We start from the raw sequence: 17,558 nt of genomic DNA on the forward strand, positions 1-17,558 counted from the left end.
TAAAAATCCTATGGCCTCACGAGTTCATCCTTTCGCCAACGCCGAGCTTGCATGCACTGAAGAGAAATTAAGTAAGGAATAGTGCAGTTGACTGCATCGAACCTGCTCGTCTTCCGGACTATTATGTACAGGTACGAAACCGTTTCCTCTCATCTCGCCTCGTCTCGTCTCGTCGTTCATACTGCCGGTCTTACCACTACCGGGTCGTCTTGGTACGACAAGTCGGATACTACCGAGATCCTATCCTGGTTTCTTCGGAACGTGGGCCCTGACAAGTCCGAGACTGCATCATCATCATCGGTCGGATCTGCGAAAGGCGATCGCGTGGGGTGATCTTGGCTCGAAATCAAGTTTGTGTGTGAATGCGCGGCTGGGGGAGCTCGCAGGCTTGTGTCGCGCGACAGAGGAGCAACACTTCGGGGCCGGTATGGTGGTGGGGGTTCGTCCTGTGCCTCATCTCCATTGACGAACGGATTTCCAAGGCCAGTGCGATCCTGCGGGTCATGCATCGACACAATGTCTGAGGTGTCAATACCGGTGTAGTATGCTCCACTGGAACCTGGCGCAATCGGTCCTAGAATGACCGGTTGGGGAGTGGTCGGGCTTGCTAAAGTGGGAAGAGGGTGGGATGGAGGTGTAGCGTATTGGGGTTGGGTAGAAGGTGGGGCTCCAGGATGGACGAGAGGTTGGACAAAAGGTTGATTTCTCGTCTTCATCTCCTCTACATGCGCCTGCACAGCCTTCACCTGTTTGTCCCGCTTACGCTTACGCAGGTAAAAGAAGAGAGCAACACCGAGGATAGCCAGAATCACGACTGGGACGACTCCAGCTGCAGCGTACGTTATTGTATGATTAGGCCCATTCCTTTGCATATCCGTCGAGCCGTCGTTCCCGTTGTCATTGTTGCCAGTAGATGTGGGATTTGGTCCAGTATAGATGCGAGTTGGTGTTGTTTGTGGCCCATTAATGTCGGAATATGGGATGGTATGCGATATGCTGGACTGTGTCGACGGAGCACCTTGTGGTGGCCGGATCCCAGTCAACCACCCAGACAGAAAATTCCCAGTCTGATGCTCGTAGGTGGGCATCTCGCTCTTAAAATCAGATAGAGTGAATTCGATTATGGCAGTGAAGGATAGACCACCCGATGGCATTATGGTTGGTATCGGGGTCGGCTGGTTGGTCACGTCGTCGTTATGAGATCCCCAGGAATGATGGTCTTCCGAATCTTCATGAGCATCGTGCTGGAGGACAGGAATGCCCATCGAGACGGATCCCGGGTGGGCAGTGATATGTATGGGGGTTGAGCCTGTTTCTGACGTACTTTCCTTCCAAGGGTGTATCAGAACCTAAATCAAAGAGGGGTGAGCTCGACGAGTGATGATAGGTCCTTAGTTGTGCTGTTGTTGGCAGGGTGCCGTATCAGTCACCAGTGTCAGCGAATTCAAACACGGGACGAATGCTGAGGGCGCAGTTTTGTTCCCTGCCTGTACCGGTGGGGCCGGATAACGGAAAAGTCGCAACTTCACGGCCTATAACCTAGTAGATGGCCTCAAAAGCAAGGGCTGGTGATGACGCCAGGACTAGAAGTGGTGCTGTCTGACTTAAAATCATGAAATGGAGCGGACACGAGGCATGATTGTTGCAACAGCAAGAATAACAGCGAGTGTGAAGAGTGATGAGGAGAGAATAAGCTAGAAGTGGGCGGTGGCATTTTGGGGTTCGCTGGCATGTTTCCACATTCTCACAAGCTCCAGTCAAAGTCCGACTCCCGAGGGCTGAAGTTGGGTGATGGCTGGGGGCACAGCCTCGATGGCGCTGGATGATGGCGGTCACGGAAGCTGGAAACACCCCACCCGCTCGGAAATGGATTATTTTTAGGCTTGGCCTCCCCATTTTGACCAGGTTCATCTGTCGATCAGAAGCTTGGCCCGGAAACAAATACTCGTCTTGTGCTCCCTGACTTTGGAAACAAGACCCTCTTGGTGAATGGTGCTATCAACAGTGGAGATCTGCTTTGGATGAAGCCGCTTGGAGACACTTCACGAAACATTTGACGGCAACAAAAGAAAGAAGCTGGAATGGGGACGGCGAAGAGATTGCCGACCTTCCTGTGAGACTCACCAAAGCACTTGCAGATCTCCCAATCAAGTTCCCCGTCAAGCAGGGCGCACTTTATCATTGGTCGCTGCAAGAGACTATCTGCTCATGCCCACCTAACAAAATCAACTCTCTCGCGCGCTGCATTTGGCAAACCACTGTTTCGGAAAGCGATAATGACATCCAATTGGAAACTCCCAAAAGACCTCTTGTCGAACGCCTCCAGAGAATGCACCAAACAGGAATCGGATAACTTACGCTCCGGGCTCCGTTACGCTTCTTGATGTCCTCGTCTAAGACCGCAGGTTGGCACCAACTCCGGAACATGAATAGTAAGCATCTAGATGTAAAAAAAATATTGTTGGATCTAAGTAGAGCGTTCGAAGGAAACAGGTTTGTGTCTTCAACCAGCGCCGGTTCGATTCCAATATGCCAAGACTCAGTACCACCGAGCGAGTTTCGGAGGACGCAAAAATCTAACCACTTGCCATTGTGCGAAGTGAGGCTCGGGGATACGAGATGTTACACAAGTCACTTTAGTCCTTATTCAAGAATGCGGCTATAGCGTCCTGTGCATCGTTGTTCAAGACTGCCAGTCATCCGTGGCGTTGAGTTTCTTTCCACTCTTCGGTAGAGCCAAGTCACAATGAAACACCAAGCCCAATTAAAAAGACAGCAGCTTACTTGCTGAAGAAGCTAATGGCTCGTCCTAGAGTTGTGTCTCTCCAGCGATTCCTTGGGGAACTCCAGCTCCATCTTCCGAGTCCCAAAGTTTGATACTCGCCTGATTCAGGAAAGGTCGATTTCCCTTTGATAGGGTAGCTGAATCATCCTTGGCACCTCGTCATCGGCACCTCGACAATGGTGCAGTTCGACACCTCCTGCTCCTCCCACATGACAACACCGCGGTCCATGTAATCAATATCATGAGCGGCCTCAAAGAGCTAGCAAAAGGGGGGTGGCATCCAAAAAGTAAAGGGAGCGGGAAAGAGAGCTGGCGCGGTGACTTCAAGGGTGTGAACACGGTCGTATGTCCCTCTTCCGTATGTTCCGCGCTGGCATTGCGAGCTAACTCAACTATCCAGGCAGGATGGGTGGGCAAAGGCAAGAATCCAGAGGAGGAGGCCCATAGACACCAATCGGCGCCTCTATCAACCCTCAAAGACCCTGCTTCGTTTGGCCCTCCGCCGAAGCACATTAATTACCACGGAGCCGCAGCATCGCCGAACTCGACAATGTCAGACCGCCAAGAGCTTGGGGAGCCGCTGTCGCAAGAAGAAACTGCAGCAAAGCAAAGAGTGCAAGAGGCACGCGAAGCAAAAGCAAAGATAGAGGAGGTAGCGAACAAGCCAACCCCGGGTCCCTACAGAGCAAACACGACAGGCCTTAACACCACCCACGTACCCAAACCGCCTACTCGTCGATTATCACCTCCTCCCACCGTAGACCTGACGGTGAAGCTGAAGCCCAAACTCCCGCCTAGATTACCTCCTCGACAAAATTCTCATCCCGATGGGTACACTCAAGCGCCTCCACCTCCCTACAGTGAGAGCACACAAGGTGACTCGTCTACACCAGGCCACCTGAATCAGGGGCCGTTGGAGCGGTTAGGACAAGCTGGAATCTCTGTACCTGGCTTCAACATTGGCCGTACCGCGTCGCCGCCTGTACCACCTCGTCAGAACTCGTCGCCTCTGCACGCACCTCCTTCTCCTGCAGCAAATGCGAACCGCGGGCCACAGTTAAGTGAACTACAATCCCGGTTTGCAAAGCTGTCGACGTCGTCATCGCAAGGTCAGGCGCCCACTACTGGAACGTCTTTAGCAGATAAGCAGACTGCATTCAAAACTGCGCGCAATCTTCGCAATGACCCCTCGAAAGTGTCACTCTCGGACATGAAAAGTGCTGCAACTACAGCCAGCAACTTCCGTGAGAGGCATGGGGAGCAAGCCACAGCAGGCTGGCGAACTGCGAGCAGTTTGAACCAGAAGTATGGAATTGCAGACAGGATGAACAGCCCTACTACCACCAACGCTCCCCCTTCAACCCCGCCTCTCCCGCAATCTCCTACCCGGTGGGGAAAGAAACCTCCCCCTCCGCCGCCACCGAAGAAGAGGGAGCTGGTGCCAAACTCTAGTGAGCCGCCACCAGTGCCCCTGGGAAGTAAACCCAAGTTTTGAATGCCGTTGTTGCGATTCCTTGCTAGTATACCCTGTGTCATGCTCAAAGCTGTATTCATGTACATATCATTGGACATAAAAGCTATGACTCCCCAACACGTTGAGAAGACAAGGCAGCCAGTAGTGAGCTGCTTCGTGTGAGGTGACGCGATGCTCGTGTAACTACCACAAGTGCAGGCGCCGTCATCTCGTACACTTTCATATAGATTCGAGAAAGCGTCAGATTTGATTCAGAAAAGAGCAACTCTTAAGACTCCAGATGCAGCCCCAGGGCACGATGCACTCATTTGGTGTTGAGGGGCGGCTCTAGCAGGCACGTGCCCGCGTCATACCGAGGCTTGTTCCGACCTCGGGTCCAACTATTTTTCCGATGCCAAGAAAATTTCTAAACTTTTGTTGCCTTCACTGTCCTGCTCAAACGAGTGTTTCGTTGGACACATTACACGCAATCTGAGCTACGATCCGCTCTCTATTGCTTGCCATCCTCCTTCTCGTCGCTCCTTGCACACTTGTTCAATCCATTGGCGCTGTTTTCAAGCGTGTCATCCAAACAAAAACACTCGCGTGCTCAGCCAGAAACGCGCAGAAAACAAGCCCAACAACACTCAGACGTCGAGTAGCTACAACGTACACTCGAAATTCAACTCCCTAGTTTTGCCTCATAGCCATTTCCGCCAATTGGCCTTCTCTTCCGCAAAACACCGTCTTCGGGCCATTTCCACATCTTCCCGCGCTTCCTCAACACCAACAACTGAGCAAGCACATCAGCTCTGACGTTATCATGTCTGCTGCGGGACCGACTCTTCTAGCGGGCAAAATGCCATCACGCTCCCTCTTCGAGTTTCCCCCGCATATGGAGCCTGCCGTCATCCTACCACCGTTCCAGGAGCCCTCCTTCAAGACGCCCTTCCCGATTTCCTCCGAATTCTACAATGGCGCCTTATCCACCGTCGTCCCGCTCACAATCGCTGTTATCTATGCAACCACCGTCTTCTTCGTGAATGCGTACAACCGTCGCCACAAGAATCAGCCATGGGCCATCAGCAAGACTCGTCTATTCAAGGCGTTCGTCATTCTCCACAATGTCCTCTTGGCCATCTACTCTGCTGTCACGTGTGTTGCTATGGTTCGCGCCTTGAAGCACGCCATTCCGCACTACACTGAGCCCAACGCTCTCGTCGGCACCGTCGATGCGCTCTGCAAGATGCATGGACCTCGCGGCCTTGGCGATGCGGCAGCGTTCAACATCACTCGCAATGCTTGGGAAGTCAAGAATAATCTCATCCATCTTGGCAACAACGATATTCCTGACTCTACTGATCTCGGGCGCGTCTGGAACGAAGGTCTCGCATTCTGGGGCTTTATCTTCTATCTCTCCAAGTTCTACGAGGTCCTTGACACCTTTATCATCCTTGCTAAAGGAAAACGTAGCACCACTCTTCAGACATATCACCATGCCGGCGCGATGTTGTGCATGTGGGCTGGCATTCGCTTCATGTCTCCGCCTATCTGGATGTTTGCTTTGGTGAACTCAGGTATCCACGCAATGATGGTAGGCTTCCCTAATATCAATTCTTACGCCCCTGTGCTAATCCTCCTCAGTATTCCTACTACACAATCTCTGCCCTCGGCGTTCGCGTACCTCAGGCGGTTAAACGTACCCTCACCAGTCTTCAGATCCTTCAGTTCGTCGTTGGAGCTTCTTTCGCTGCCGTTCACCTCTTCGTCTCTTATACCATTCCCGTTCAAGTGGCATATGAAGTAGCAGCCACACCGACCGCCATCACAGCACCGTCGTCAAGCGTTTTCTCTGCCTTCGTATCGGCCATCACAGTCCCTCTGACGTCATCACCAGCGCTAAGCACAGCCACCGGCGCTGCTTTGGATTATCTGAAAAAACTCGTATATCGTGCTGCAGGAGAGGAAGGACTGGCAGAGAATGTCGTTCCAGCACCGGGCGTCACCCACTTCCCAGGACAAGCCCAAGGGGAGCCGCAACATATCCTCCAGGACACTCTAAAACAATTCACCTACCGGACCGAGTACCACGAGATCTCCTGCATCGACACAACTGGCCAAGCATTTGCCATCTACCTGAACCTCATTTACCTTGCTCCTCTAACGGGTCTCTTCGTCCGATTCTTCGTCAAATCTTACATTCGCCGAACCGGCGCCACCACCAAGCACCAAACCAAGAAACGTGCCCTTTCAAAATCAGCCTCTGACGCTATCCACGGTGTCGATCGCGAGATCGAATCTCTTGGCAAGTCGGCCGAGGATGGACTCCAGAAGGCAATCAAGGCAGCAAAGAACAACGTTCGCGGCAGGCCCATCAAACAAACCACCCTCAATAGGGATGGCTCACTCTCACCAGCAAACAAGAAATTTGTCGAATCCTTCAACCGACGCGTCTCACAGACCCTGGCGGAGATCGGCGAAGATGGCCACGCTGATTCGGTCAGGAAGGCCAAAGAGATCGCGAAGGAGGTTGTTGAGCGCGCTTCCTCCAGGGCCTCCACACCCAAGAGCGCTAGGTCCATGAGCCCAGAGGCTAGCGCCTAGATTGCTAGTGTGAGGCCAGTATACTTGTTCTTTTTCTTCTCCCTTTTCATCGCCCCTTTACTGGGTTTAGACGGAAAAGTTTTTTTTGTTTGTTTTTTGCTTGGGTAGCTCGGCTACTTTTTTGCCTGGCTTAATGCATAGCGCGGCTGGCATTATAGATACACTCTCTTGTAGGAATACAAACGTTGAAATCATTAACTGGGTGCTGGAATTTGGTGTGAGTGAAGCGGAATTTTTCTCGATCGCTGTTTACTGATAAATATTGCTAAAGCGATGTATAGATTGTAATCTAGTCAACTATTGTATTGCAACTAGCATAGTGCAAGTGTAAGTCTTGTTAATAAAAATGAATCCAACACCCTTAGACCCTATGTGGCAGAGCATCGGGTGGCTACTATTATACTAACTACCCCCCCTTACTTTATGCTAGTTGAGTGAATTGTCTTCTTAAAACTGCTTTTTTCACAATCTTGCTTTGTTATTTTCGGTAGGGTATTGCTATAGTATTACCTCTGATTAAGATTCTGGAAGTATAAGACAACTGCTTAAATATATCTACTTAACACCTTAGAAGTCTACGGTATAGAGTGTAGGAATAATAGTTGATTCACAAACTGTTTGCCTGGTTTGAATAGCAAGCGAGCATGTTCTAACGTACTACTTTGTTTTAAAAGCTATCTCATTGCATTTGGTCATAGGAATATTGTCCGATCTTCCACCACCAAATTCTATAATCACAGCAGACACCTCTATTGCATCTGCTTGGGACTGGAGCGGGCCACATAGTCCCTTACACCCTATGAGTACTCTTCCACTAGGCCACTTGCTGGACTTTTGTTACTCAGTAAATATGCTTTCCTCCAGCTTCCCTATGACAGACGTGATGACTATCCCTAACGAATACTCCCCTCAACATCCCACTCACTCCTCGCCAACAGTCTACCACCACTACCACCACCACTCTCGGCTCCCCCGATTACCCCACCACCTCGGCTACCACTAGTCCTCTTCCTTCCCCCAATCCCTCCACCTCCAACGGACTTCCTTCCACCAACCACTACCCTACTCTCACTCTCCCTCCCTTGCCCTCCCTCATTATCCCGTGCAAAGATCTGCAGACCTCGTAGGTGCGTGTCCTTTCCGTTTTGGTGGTTCTCCAGAATCTTGATTTGTACGAGATGGGCGCGAAGGACGGGGAGTTTGGGTTTCTTTTTGCGGGAGAGGCGGGGGAAGGGTGTTGTGTTTACGGAGGGGAGAGGGTGGAGGGGGGCGCGAGGATGGGGACGGATTGAGGATGGGTTGACATTAGGGTTGGGAATTTGTTGGTGGACGTGTTGGGGGGAGTGATGGGGGACGGTGGGAGGGAGCTGGAGAGGAGGTGTTGGACCTGGAGCTGTGGGTGTGTCGATGGCCATGGGGTCGCCACGGGTTGCCCCCGCTATTGCTATTCCTGGACCATTTATTACGGGCGTGTTGGTAGGTTGCGTATTCTCGGAGTCCGATATATCGTCATTAAGCGCAAGTTCGAGGTCTGGCAACCGCCCTATGACCCCGCCTTCACTTCCGTCATCCTCACCATCAAACCCCCCTTCTCCATCCTCATCCTCAGAATCCTCGCCTTCATCCTCTACATCTCCCACGCCCGAAAAATCCGCCCACACCCACCCCCTCGGCTGCTCCAACCTCATCTCGCCCCACTCCACAAGATCATTTCCACCACTCCCCGCTAAAAATACAATCCTCGTCGGTGTATAACTCTCATCGGCATCGAAATCCAGATACAATCTCAAACCCACAATGCGCACCAGTTTGAAGAAGTGGATGTTGAGATAATGCGGTTGCGGACCGTCGGATTGCCAGAATAGGGAGTTCGAGGGCGAGCGCAGTTGCGGGATGGAACAACCGGGTTTGTTGGATGAGACGGTCCAGGAGGCGAGGTTGGAGATTTCGCGGAGGTTGGGCGGGATTGGGTCGTTGTGGGTGGATGGGGCAGTGGAGTGGGTTGGAGAGACTGGAGAGGGTTTAGTTGAGGGTTGAGAGGGAGAGGAGGGAAAACAAGGGATGGAAAGCGCTGTATGGTAAAAGAAAAGGACTTAAATATGGCGGAGGGGTGGAAGTGCAAACCATAAGTTCTTTTTGAACGATATAAGAACGTGCAAACGAATATGAAGATGAGACAGGTGTTGACTAGAGAAATGAAGCTGAAAACACGTGCCTAAGGCAGACAATCGCTGCCCATGCGTCGAGGCGAATACAAGCAATTAATAGATAAAGTTGGACAAGCACCCAAACAAAAAAAGCAAACGAAAATGTCCCCGAAGCATACATCAGGTAGGTGCAAATCAGGAAATTGAAGTGCATAACAAACCGTGCACTCACCTAGTGGCTCCTCCTCGTCATCATCTTCATCCTCTTCTTCCGCTTCAACCCCAGCCAGCTCGTCTCCAATTACTTCCTCTTCATCCTCTCGAACACCCTGATCGTCCGCCTCATCGCTGTCAGAAACTGGAACTGCGTAGTGCTGATGTGGTGAAGGCTGGCCGCGTCGACGTAATGTTGGTGGCATGATTGCCGCTTCAGGGAGTGTTTGGTGGGGGAGTTGACCTGGGTAGTCCGGCGAAGGTCACGGGATCCACCCCAGGGCTGACTTCGGGACGCAAGGATTGCAAATGAAGCGAAGCTCTGAGTGTTTCAAAGGACCCCGAAAGAGAGTCGTAGATATCCAAGCACGAGGAAATAACGGTTGGAGGTCACAATTCCGATTGAGGCAACAGGCGGGTAGATGCTGCTGTGATATTAAACTCTTGATGGTGATTGGCAAAATCTTTCGGGAGGATAACGAATTGTGAGCAGAAGGGTGAAACGTGCTACAAGCCCGAAGCGCTCAACGTAATACTCGGCGCGCGTTTAGTTGAGACGAGAAGTTGTATCTCTTCTTTTGCTCGTTTGTTGGAGGTTCCTGTCGCGGAGGGTTCAAGCAGTGTAGGCCCGAGCTTTCGGGAGCTTCCTTAGATTCCGCGGTCCTTAATTGTGGTGTCAAGTGTGTGGTCGGTGCGGGACAGGGATAAACAAAGGCTATTGCTGAATACTTTCACCAATGGATGATTGTTATCTTGCTGATTCATCTTACTCTTACTCTGTGCATTTGTTTAAAACAAGCATATGAGGGTTTTGGAAGCGTCCGTCACCGCACAGTCACTCAACATCCTCCACTTCCATCTAACTAACATATGACCACAACGATGCATCATGTTTGAACTGTCTCAACCTCAGTTCAAGTTTTCCGCATTCCTCCACTGGTTCCCGGCTACCTTCTTTCGTCCATGTCTTATAAATACGGGTCGCTCAGAGGCGTAATGCATTACAGAAGTCGAGACCACTCAATGGCCGAACAAATGATAGGTCATGGGCATTTACCACTCTTTGCTTTTCGGCCCCCCTCGAGAATTCCCTATGTCATCATCAGCTGCACCTAAGGCTGGGTTTGGAGGCATCCGCCGATCTCGCAATGCACAACAGGCCCCTTGCCGCCGAGCTGGATGCATTCCATCCCATCGTTGGCAACGACGAAACCACATGTTGCACCAAGCAAAAGAAAGCCACACCCAATGGCCGACCAGAGGGGTTTTGTATTATTCGTCCCATCAGACCGAGGAACTACGTCTGTGGTAGAACCACAGTTTCCCTTGGGCGCTCAGCCACCCGCTTTTAAGTCTCATTCTTTTCTTCAACTTCAACTCCAATCTCGATTGCTTCCCGTCCATGCAGCATAGCCACATCAATTCTCCCCAAAATTTCCGGCCCCCAAAACCTGTTGAGAATGGCCCAGCACGATGATAATTCACTGGCTTCCCGTGGAAGACAACAGGCAAACGTCGCAATAGCCTTCCTTGTTCTCGCGTGGGTTTTTGTTGCATTGCGAGTATGGACACGAATCTATGTTATTGCCAACTTCGGTTGGGACGACCGAACAATGATTCTCGCCACCGTATGAATTACCAACCTATTTGATTGTCTATAGCACTTCATTTACGCATATACCTCTAGATGATATTCACTGTCTATTGCGCGGCAATGTTTTTTCTCGAGGCCCACGGTGGAGGGACTCATGTAACGAGCGTGGCTCAAATGATTAAGCTTATCAAGGCGAGTATCACATTCCATTGCTATTCTCCATAACAACATGGCTTACTTGGAGACAGTGGACTATTGTTGGAGAAGCTACATACCTTCTCACAATCCTCGTGCTTAAAATCTCCCTGGGCATATTCTTTTCGCGCATTATCGTTAAGCGCTGGCAAGCTGGGACAATCTGGATTACCGTTGGTATTAGCATTCTCTCCGGTACTTCCTCGCTATTCTACGTCTTTTTCAGATGCGGCGCCAACCTAAATCACTACGTCTACCGCCAGCTGGAAAACAAATGCACCTCACGAGGACTAGATCGATTCTTTGCCTATCAGCAGGCCTCATTTACTACACTTACGGACTGCATATTTGCAACACTTCCCATATTCATTCTGTGGAATTCTGGGATGGACACACGTTCGAAAATATCAGTTGGACTCATTCTCTCCCTAGCTGCGCTGTAAGAAATCATTTTAAGCCGAAAGGCCTTTCTGACAACAGAGTAGTGGCTGCATATGCTCTATCATTCGCTTCCAGTATGTGGATGGTCTGACACAAATCGAAGACTTCTACTGTAAGCGTATTCCCAGTGGTGGAGGATTTTGGTTTAGTGACCGTTTCCAGGGAACGCCACGAACGTTGCAATATGGTCCACGGTAGAGCCTGGGTCAGGCATTGTAGCAGGTTGTCTTGCGACGCTCCGGCCGTTCTTGAAGCGATTCATTACTACAGCACGATCAGTACGATCAGCGACGGCCAAGCAACTCTCCCGCTCCCTTCGATCAAGTGAACCTGGCTCGGACTCAAAATGTCCCACTGAAAGCAATATGAACCACACAGCCGCTAATAGGTCGTGCCGAAACACAAACGACGCATTTTCCAAGCATGGGGAATCTTTCGAATTGAAGTCAGAAGCGAACAGAAAAGATGGTGAGAGCACAGATTACATCCTCACTCAAACAGACGAGTTTGATGGGTCGTGGGCAGCACAACAATCTCGCGGCAACCTCGCTCTGGACCGACGAAGCACACGAACAAGTGGAGGACTGAGTGGCACACACTCCATGGACCCACTTTGGCCCCCAATTCCGACTCAGGGCACCTCTAACGACGAGATCGTCTGAAACTCGACCGACTTTCCACCTATCAGCTCTGGTTTAGCATCTACAGGATCACCACAATACACACCATAATAGCATTATCCGGCACTTCTAGCCCCAGACTTTAGCTCTACATATGGTGTTTCAAGGCTGCCCAGAATGGCTCGCATACCGAACTCGTTTCTTCCTGCATGACTACCCGTTGTACGTTGTGTCCAATCACAAATACCATGGCCGATATCCTTCGAGAGAACAAGGACTTGACATCTCTATTCTTGGGTTTTAGGCGCCACATATTTGCTTTTTAGTTTGTCGGCGCCCGTATTACCCCGCCGTTTTTTGCTGCCTGCAATACACAGCATGGCCAAATGACTCAACACCCTGAGCTTTAATGCTTCAGACCCCAAATTTGAGACTTGCAGATGGTCGATACGGGGATACTGCGGAGCAATGCAAGATCTTAGTGTCTGAAAGGATGGGATTTATGGGACCGGGCAGGCTGTTTGCTTCTCTTCTGCATGAGATACCATTTACTTTTTGTTCACGTTCTGTCATCACAATTGCTTCCTCTTGTCACTAACTGATCTATTGATCTTGCGGCCTGAATTTCTAAAATAGTTCGTATATTTGTACGGCATGTTACACTTACCACCGAATGCTTACAAAGGGGTTTGGGTCATTACCTTGCAAGCAGAACAAGGCGGACTACCAGAAGGTGCAGACTCCTCCACTAAAACGCACTTTTGACATTATATCGGATGGGTTAGCATTCAGTTGAGTTTACGTTGCTAAATCTCGTGTAATACGTACGCTTTGGGCAATATTTGTCAACTCGAAACATCTCCTCGTGCCTCTCGTACTACTTTCCTTCTAAGCTAAATGCCCACTTTTCTAATTCTATAAACTGTTCCTTCATCGGTACTTCTTCTCAAGTTCGGCTCTCGGCATCCACACATGTTTGTTTTTCGTCACACTACTCTGCATGAGCCACTGTTATCAACCCTTCGCCTCAAATAAATCCCACGGTCCCCACTAATACACCTTGTCCGCCGCCGATCGACTGACAAGCTGAAAGTCCCCCCCGGTCCAATGTCCCAGCTTGTTTAGACCCCAGTGTCCTCCAAAATACGAGCAGAAACATCATTCTATTTCTGCATGCCCGCTGACAAGGTTCAAGGTCTCTGTATCATATCCAGGCCTAAAGCATTTGACCAACTTCTCAGCCAGCATTCGCAATCGCCAATCTGGAAGCAAGAACCGACATAATCGATCGACCTGTCAGGGCTAATTCGGAATAGTATACAACGCAACACAGTGCATGTGCACGCGCTTGGATTGCTGCAGGGAGAATCAAAAGTGTAATCTGCCCCACCATTGCGATGTTGGCGTTCCGAGCTGTCAGAGTTGGCTGCTATGCCCAGGTAAAGGCAGGCGGAGAGGGATCTTCCGGAGAGGGATCGCAAAATGGATGGTGTGTGGGAAACGTCGGTATGGAGCAAGATCGACCTTGTGAAGCCTACTAAGACAAGGTGAAAAGCATTCTCTAGTTTGCGAGCACAACTCTAGCATATCTCCGAATGCGAATGCGATATCGAGCTTCACATCGCTCCACGAAGGATCACTTGTACTTCCAACAGTCGACAAGACGAGATTTGTGCCATGCTGATAATTCGCACGATCCTCAAATCTCCAACAACGGGTGTGCTCCACGACCATACAGCTTTGTGGAGTATCTTCGGTGAGATTCCTCCTAGTACGGTTCTGTGGAAAGCATCAGGTACTTTTATTTCCACCTCAGGGTTGTGTCGAAGCCACTCGGCCAGGATAAAACGAATCATTCTCCAGTACTTGCCCTTCAGATGCCCACACATCTTGATGTCTACGCCAAGCTGGAAGCCTGGACGGTAGGCGCCGTTGCAAGGATTTTTGCGAAGGATCGAGTACAGAGTAACAATATAATATAAGTAGATGGAACAAGGTACACACAAGAGCATGGATCAGGGCCATCTGTGTTCCAACTTGCCACGTGCATACATTCTCCAGCCCCCTAGTTGCTTCAGAAGGTAGATACCGACTTGGAGCTTCGCCTTGTAGTGAGGATGCCCACCACACATCCCGAAAAATTGCCTGACCTTATTGTAGTATGATCTCGAGATCGACTGCTATTCACAATGGTGGCAAAAACGAACGATCCAAAATCCGCAACCCACTAAAGAGGATAATTAAGGAATCTATGTCATCTAGTCTTCACGGCATAGGTAGCCACACCGCAACCCTCTCCCCCTACGGGAACGTCTATCTCTCGAGCTTCAACCATTCGCTACCAAGTGTTATTCGTTTCCAGCCTCCCAAACGCCATCGTCTCCATCGTCAGCGCAAATCTTCTTAACGGCATCAAGCCAGTCGCTAGCTAATACAGTAGTAGCACCGCCACCTGGGGTCCAATCATCCATAACAACTTCTTCGCCAGCAACCCCTCCTCCCACGGCTAGTACTAGTCCTTCAACACATCCAAGAGACTTCTAGGTTGATGCGATCCGTGGCTTGACTCCGGGCCATTGGAGCATGCTTCAGAAATATACCACGTCGCCTTCGTCACATATCAAGGACATCCTCATAGATGCCTCGCAAGCTACGTAAGTCAGGCGCAACGATGTTGAAAGAAATATAAAATTATTGCGATGGGAAGACAAATCAAAGTGCACGCAAAGGCAGAAATAATAGTCAAATAGCTTGACAGATTCAAATAAGTAGGGGATGCGACGGTCAATGCTATTCCAATACACGTTGGGCTGCCTTGCGCAGCTATTCGACTACTTTGAATACGATATGTTTTTCTCTTCATGACGTGGGAAGTTGACACACAGCGTAGACTGCCGTTTCGGACCAAGTGCAACTTAACGCGCAGTTCTTAAGATCAGAGCAAGTCATATATACCATTCACAGATACGTGGTTTATTTCGCCCCCTACCTGCAGATCACGAAACCATGCCCAGCCTTGTGCAACCAATCGTCAAGACGTTATTAGAGAGTCTGTATGAGTTGATATGAAAAGTACTAACCCAAGGCCTCAAAGTCTTGGCCAAGAAGGCAATTGGGCGGACTATGTTTTCAATATGGAAACTGGAAGGGATATTTTCATTCGCCGAAAGTTGCCAAAAGATCGAGACTCGCGTCGAAACGGAAATAGAGAACATAGAGCGCACACTTCATCACCAGGACCAACCAGATTTAACTCGAAAGCCTAACAATTTAGTAAAAGAGCTCCGGGAAGTCGGGGCCAAGCGACCAACGGCCGAAATTTTAGGCTCCAGATGGGAGGTGTTCGGAAATACCAGAAGAACGAGAAGAGGGCTGTATTACTGTGCTGGGTTTCGGACATTCCTTTTGATGATGATCATACAACTGCTATCAAGAATTGCAAGCCTGATACCGGACAATTACTTCTGCAGCCTAGCCGATATGAAGGTTGGGAGAGTCCTCAGTTGCCAATGATCCTTTGACTTCACAGCATTCGTAAGCCACATCCCTAATCTCGTAATGCAATTCTAACGAATGCTGTGAGCTAATGCGAGAAGTCGTAACTCGTCACTTGCGCCCTAGACCATCGTATGCAGAGCGCGATGCACCCTGCTCTAGCGTTCTTCTACCATAACCGTGATGAGGCATTACAACGTAGCGTAGAGGGGGTCCTTCGTAGCTTTGTTATGAAATTGGCAGTCTTGTCAACGAAGGGCGACAGGCTGCTTCAAGGTCTCTTGAAGGCCTAGACGGGAACAAGTAGTCTGGCTTTGCATCTGCTAAGCTAACCCTTGAGGTGCCGAGAATGCTCCTCACCGAGATTTCTTCAAGCCTTCCCCGTTGCAAACCTAGCACTTGACGCACCAGATGAACGCAACGAAGACAGCTGGTCAATCTTAATCGACTTTTTCTATGAACTGGTTTAGTCATTTCCGGCAATAGTGTAAAGATCTTCATCTCGAGTCGCCACAACGGCAACAGTAAAAGACAGTTGAGTCAAGTAGAGAGCGTTAGTGTCGAGCAACGAACGACGGGGACTAGATAAGCAAATTCGTTATCGAAATAATTGACCATGACCATCAACTGGCACAGAAACACTAATCTCTAATGTTGTGAAAAAAGAAGTAACGATGCATTGCTCGAGAAGAGTTAGGGAGTGTCAGAGCATTAGTTTTATTCATTGTCTCCAAAGAACTGGCCTTCTATAAATTCCAATAGGCAACTTTACAGATTGGTCAGCTGTTGAGATTTGAAAGAAAACACGACGTACGGTTACGTCTCGGCAAACTCCCGAAATATCTAAAGGAAGCTTATGATCCCTCTTGGTGTCGATTCGTGCTCAAGAAAGGAGCGAATCAGAAATTAGAATTGGGGAAGTTCCATGAATTACTTCGTCCTTCTCGCCCCTAAAGATTGACACCCTCACTCAAGCAGTGTGCAATAACGGTAGCAAGGGCGACTTTGGCTATGACATTGCTGAGGTGGAGTTGTTTCTTAACGCGTGCTAGAATCTCGGAGTCTTGGATGCTGAGGATCACTGCCAGTTCTCACACTTACCTCTGGAGGGGTACTTTTAAAATCATTCCCCATGGGCTATTCAAAAAACTCATCAGTTGATAGGTAATATTTGCGTGAGTACATTACTACCGAACAGCGCCGAGTGCCTACGGCTCAATCCACTCTTTCGTTACGCCGTGAAGTGTGGACGAAGTGGGTGTTGTCGATGCCATTATACTTCTACTTGCAAGGGAGGACAGATGTGAATGACATGCCTATGGGGAGAATCACCTTGCTAAAGGTGGCAGCTAGGCAGGGACACAAGGAGATTCTGAATTTGCAGTGCAGGGGTGACGCAGACGCGAACAAGAAGATGGAGAATACTGGTAGTGGATTGGCCGGGTTAGTGTATTAACGGAAAGCGGACGCAGCCAAGTTGCTTTGCAAGATTTTGGCTGGTGCGGACATGAAGACAAAGGGGCATGGTAGCGGATTGTGTCGCGTGACAATTGACGTGGAATTGGATATATTATCAAGTTACTTATCGACAAGAGCACTGATATGAACTTGGGGACTTGTCACTCATCTGTTTCATTACTTGCCTCTTTACCTCCATTCCCCATCTCTCCTGCTTCCAATGCTTTTCGGCATTTATGCGCTATAATCTCTTAATTCAAGATGACGCAGTACCCGCCCCTTTTTGCTCGGTACAATCTATACCTTTCGTTTAAACATAGCCTTAGTAATACGATCTGTAAAAAAGTCCTAAATAGTGAGGCAGCAGAAATCAACCTGGGCTTTAAACTGTGCTACCAGCCTTCAAAATATGTTGCAATCTAGTCCGGTAATACTCGAGGGAGGAGGAAATGAAGTATCTTGTATGGAATAGCAAAGCTTGAGTAGTTGTTGTGTTTGGAATAATTAACATAGGTGACCAAATAAAAAAAATACTTACTAGAGGGGAGTTATT

The 17,558-nt window shown here is 49.5% G+C and overlaps 8 protein-coding genes across 8 annotated transcripts; 5 read left to right on the plus strand and 3 right to left on the minus strand.

The window, feature by feature from the left end:
• Positions 1-49: 49 nt before the first annotated feature.
• BDR25DRAFT_39795 (uncharacterized protein) lies at positions 50-1,402 on the minus strand. Its single transcript, XM_033698519.1, has one exon. It carries the CDS (start codon positions 1,263-1,265, stop codon positions 177-179), a length of 1,089 nt encoding a protein of 362 aa, XP_033546646.1. The 5' UTR covers positions 1,266-1,402; the 3' UTR covers positions 50-176.
• Positions 1,403-3,026: 1,624 nt separating this feature from the next.
• On the plus strand, positions 3,027-4,709 carry BDR25DRAFT_370455 (uncharacterized protein; the record flags this gene model as incomplete). The annotated part of the gene is made up of 2 exons (XM_033697141.1): positions 3,027-3,128; positions 3,186-4,709. The coding sequence occupies 2 exons, from the start codon at positions 3,027-3,029 to the stop codon at positions 4,278-4,280; spliced, it is 1,197 nt and encodes a 398-aa protein (XP_033546647.1). The 3' UTR covers positions 4,281-4,709.
• Positions 4,672-6,991, plus strand: BDR25DRAFT_39818 (uncharacterized protein). Its single transcript, XM_033698520.1, has 2 exons — positions 4,672-5,832; positions 5,883-6,991. Exons 1-2 carry the CDS (start codon positions 5,062-5,064, stop codon positions 6,840-6,842), a joined length of 1,731 nt encoding a protein of 576 aa, XP_033546648.1. The 5' UTR covers positions 4,672-5,061; the 3' UTR covers positions 6,843-6,991.
• A 510-nt stretch (positions 6,992-7,501) lies between these two features.
• On the minus strand, positions 7,502-9,798 carry BDR25DRAFT_343496 (galactose-binding like protein). Its single transcript, XM_033693829.1, has 2 exons — positions 9,222-9,798; positions 7,502-8,853 (listed from the first exon to the last, which is right to left on the minus strand). Exons 1-2 carry the CDS (start codon positions 9,406-9,408, stop codon positions 7,736-7,738), a joined length of 1,305 nt encoding a protein of 434 aa, XP_033546649.1. The 5' UTR covers positions 9,409-9,798; the 3' UTR covers positions 7,502-7,735.
• Positions 9,799-10,541: 743 nt separating this feature from the next.
• On the plus strand, positions 10,542-12,278 carry BDR25DRAFT_39860 (uncharacterized protein). The gene is made up of 5 exons (XM_033698521.1): positions 10,542-10,830; positions 10,890-10,988; positions 11,045-11,430; positions 11,477-11,544; positions 11,595-12,278. Exons 1-5 carry the CDS (start codon positions 10,663-10,665, stop codon positions 12,092-12,094), a joined length of 1,221 nt encoding a protein of 406 aa, XP_033546650.1. The 5' UTR covers positions 10,542-10,662; the 3' UTR covers positions 12,095-12,278.
• On the minus strand, positions 12,117-13,018 carry BDR25DRAFT_356063 (uncharacterized protein; the record flags this gene model as incomplete). The annotated part of the gene is made up of 8 exons (XM_033695567.1): positions 12,117-12,134; positions 12,205-12,312; positions 12,364-12,529; positions 12,562-12,603; positions 12,629-12,728; positions 12,768-12,800; positions 12,881-12,921; positions 12,993-13,018. The coding sequence occupies 8 exons, from the start codon at positions 13,016-13,018 to the stop codon at positions 12,117-12,119; spliced, it is 534 nt and encodes a 177-aa protein (XP_033546651.1).
• Positions 13,019-13,052: 34 nt separating this feature from the next.
• BDR25DRAFT_356064 (uncharacterized protein) lies at positions 13,053-16,192 on the plus strand (the record flags this gene model as incomplete). The annotated part of the gene is made up of 24 exons (XM_033695568.1): positions 13,053-13,095; positions 13,139-13,185; positions 13,248-13,347; positions 13,415-13,491; positions 13,523-13,579; positions 13,637-13,833; positions 13,869-14,017; positions 14,072-14,096; positions 14,152-14,163; positions 14,213-14,406; positions 14,445-14,509; positions 14,597-14,706; positions 14,760-14,769; positions 14,825-14,901; positions 14,943-14,960; positions 14,992-15,101; positions 15,126-15,554; positions 15,582-15,607; positions 15,674-15,679; positions 15,710-15,727; positions 15,771-15,850; positions 15,912-16,016; positions 16,055-16,091; positions 16,133-16,192. The coding sequence occupies 24 exons, from the start codon at positions 13,053-13,055 to the stop codon at positions 16,190-16,192; spliced, it is 2,052 nt and encodes a 683-aa protein (XP_033546652.1).
• Positions 16,193-16,221: 29 nt separating this feature from the next.
• BDR25DRAFT_356065 (uncharacterized protein) lies at positions 16,222-17,153 on the plus strand (the record flags this gene model as incomplete). The annotated part of the gene is made up of 6 exons (XM_033695569.1): positions 16,222-16,247; positions 16,339-16,484; positions 16,523-16,572; positions 16,610-16,703; positions 16,753-16,977; positions 17,020-17,153. The coding sequence occupies 6 exons, from the start codon at positions 16,222-16,224 to the stop codon at positions 17,151-17,153; spliced, it is 675 nt and encodes a 224-aa protein (XP_033546653.1).
• Between the last annotated feature and the right edge of the window lie 405 nt (positions 17,154-17,558).

This window comes from Lindgomyces ingoldianus (genome assembly GCF_010093535.1).
Source record: "Lindgomyces ingoldianus strain ATCC 200398 unplaced genomic scaffold BDR25scaffold_19, whole genome shotgun sequence".
Classification (NCBI taxonomy): Eukaryota; Fungi; Ascomycota; class Dothideomycetes; order Pleosporales; family Lindgomycetaceae; genus Lindgomyces; species Lindgomyces ingoldianus.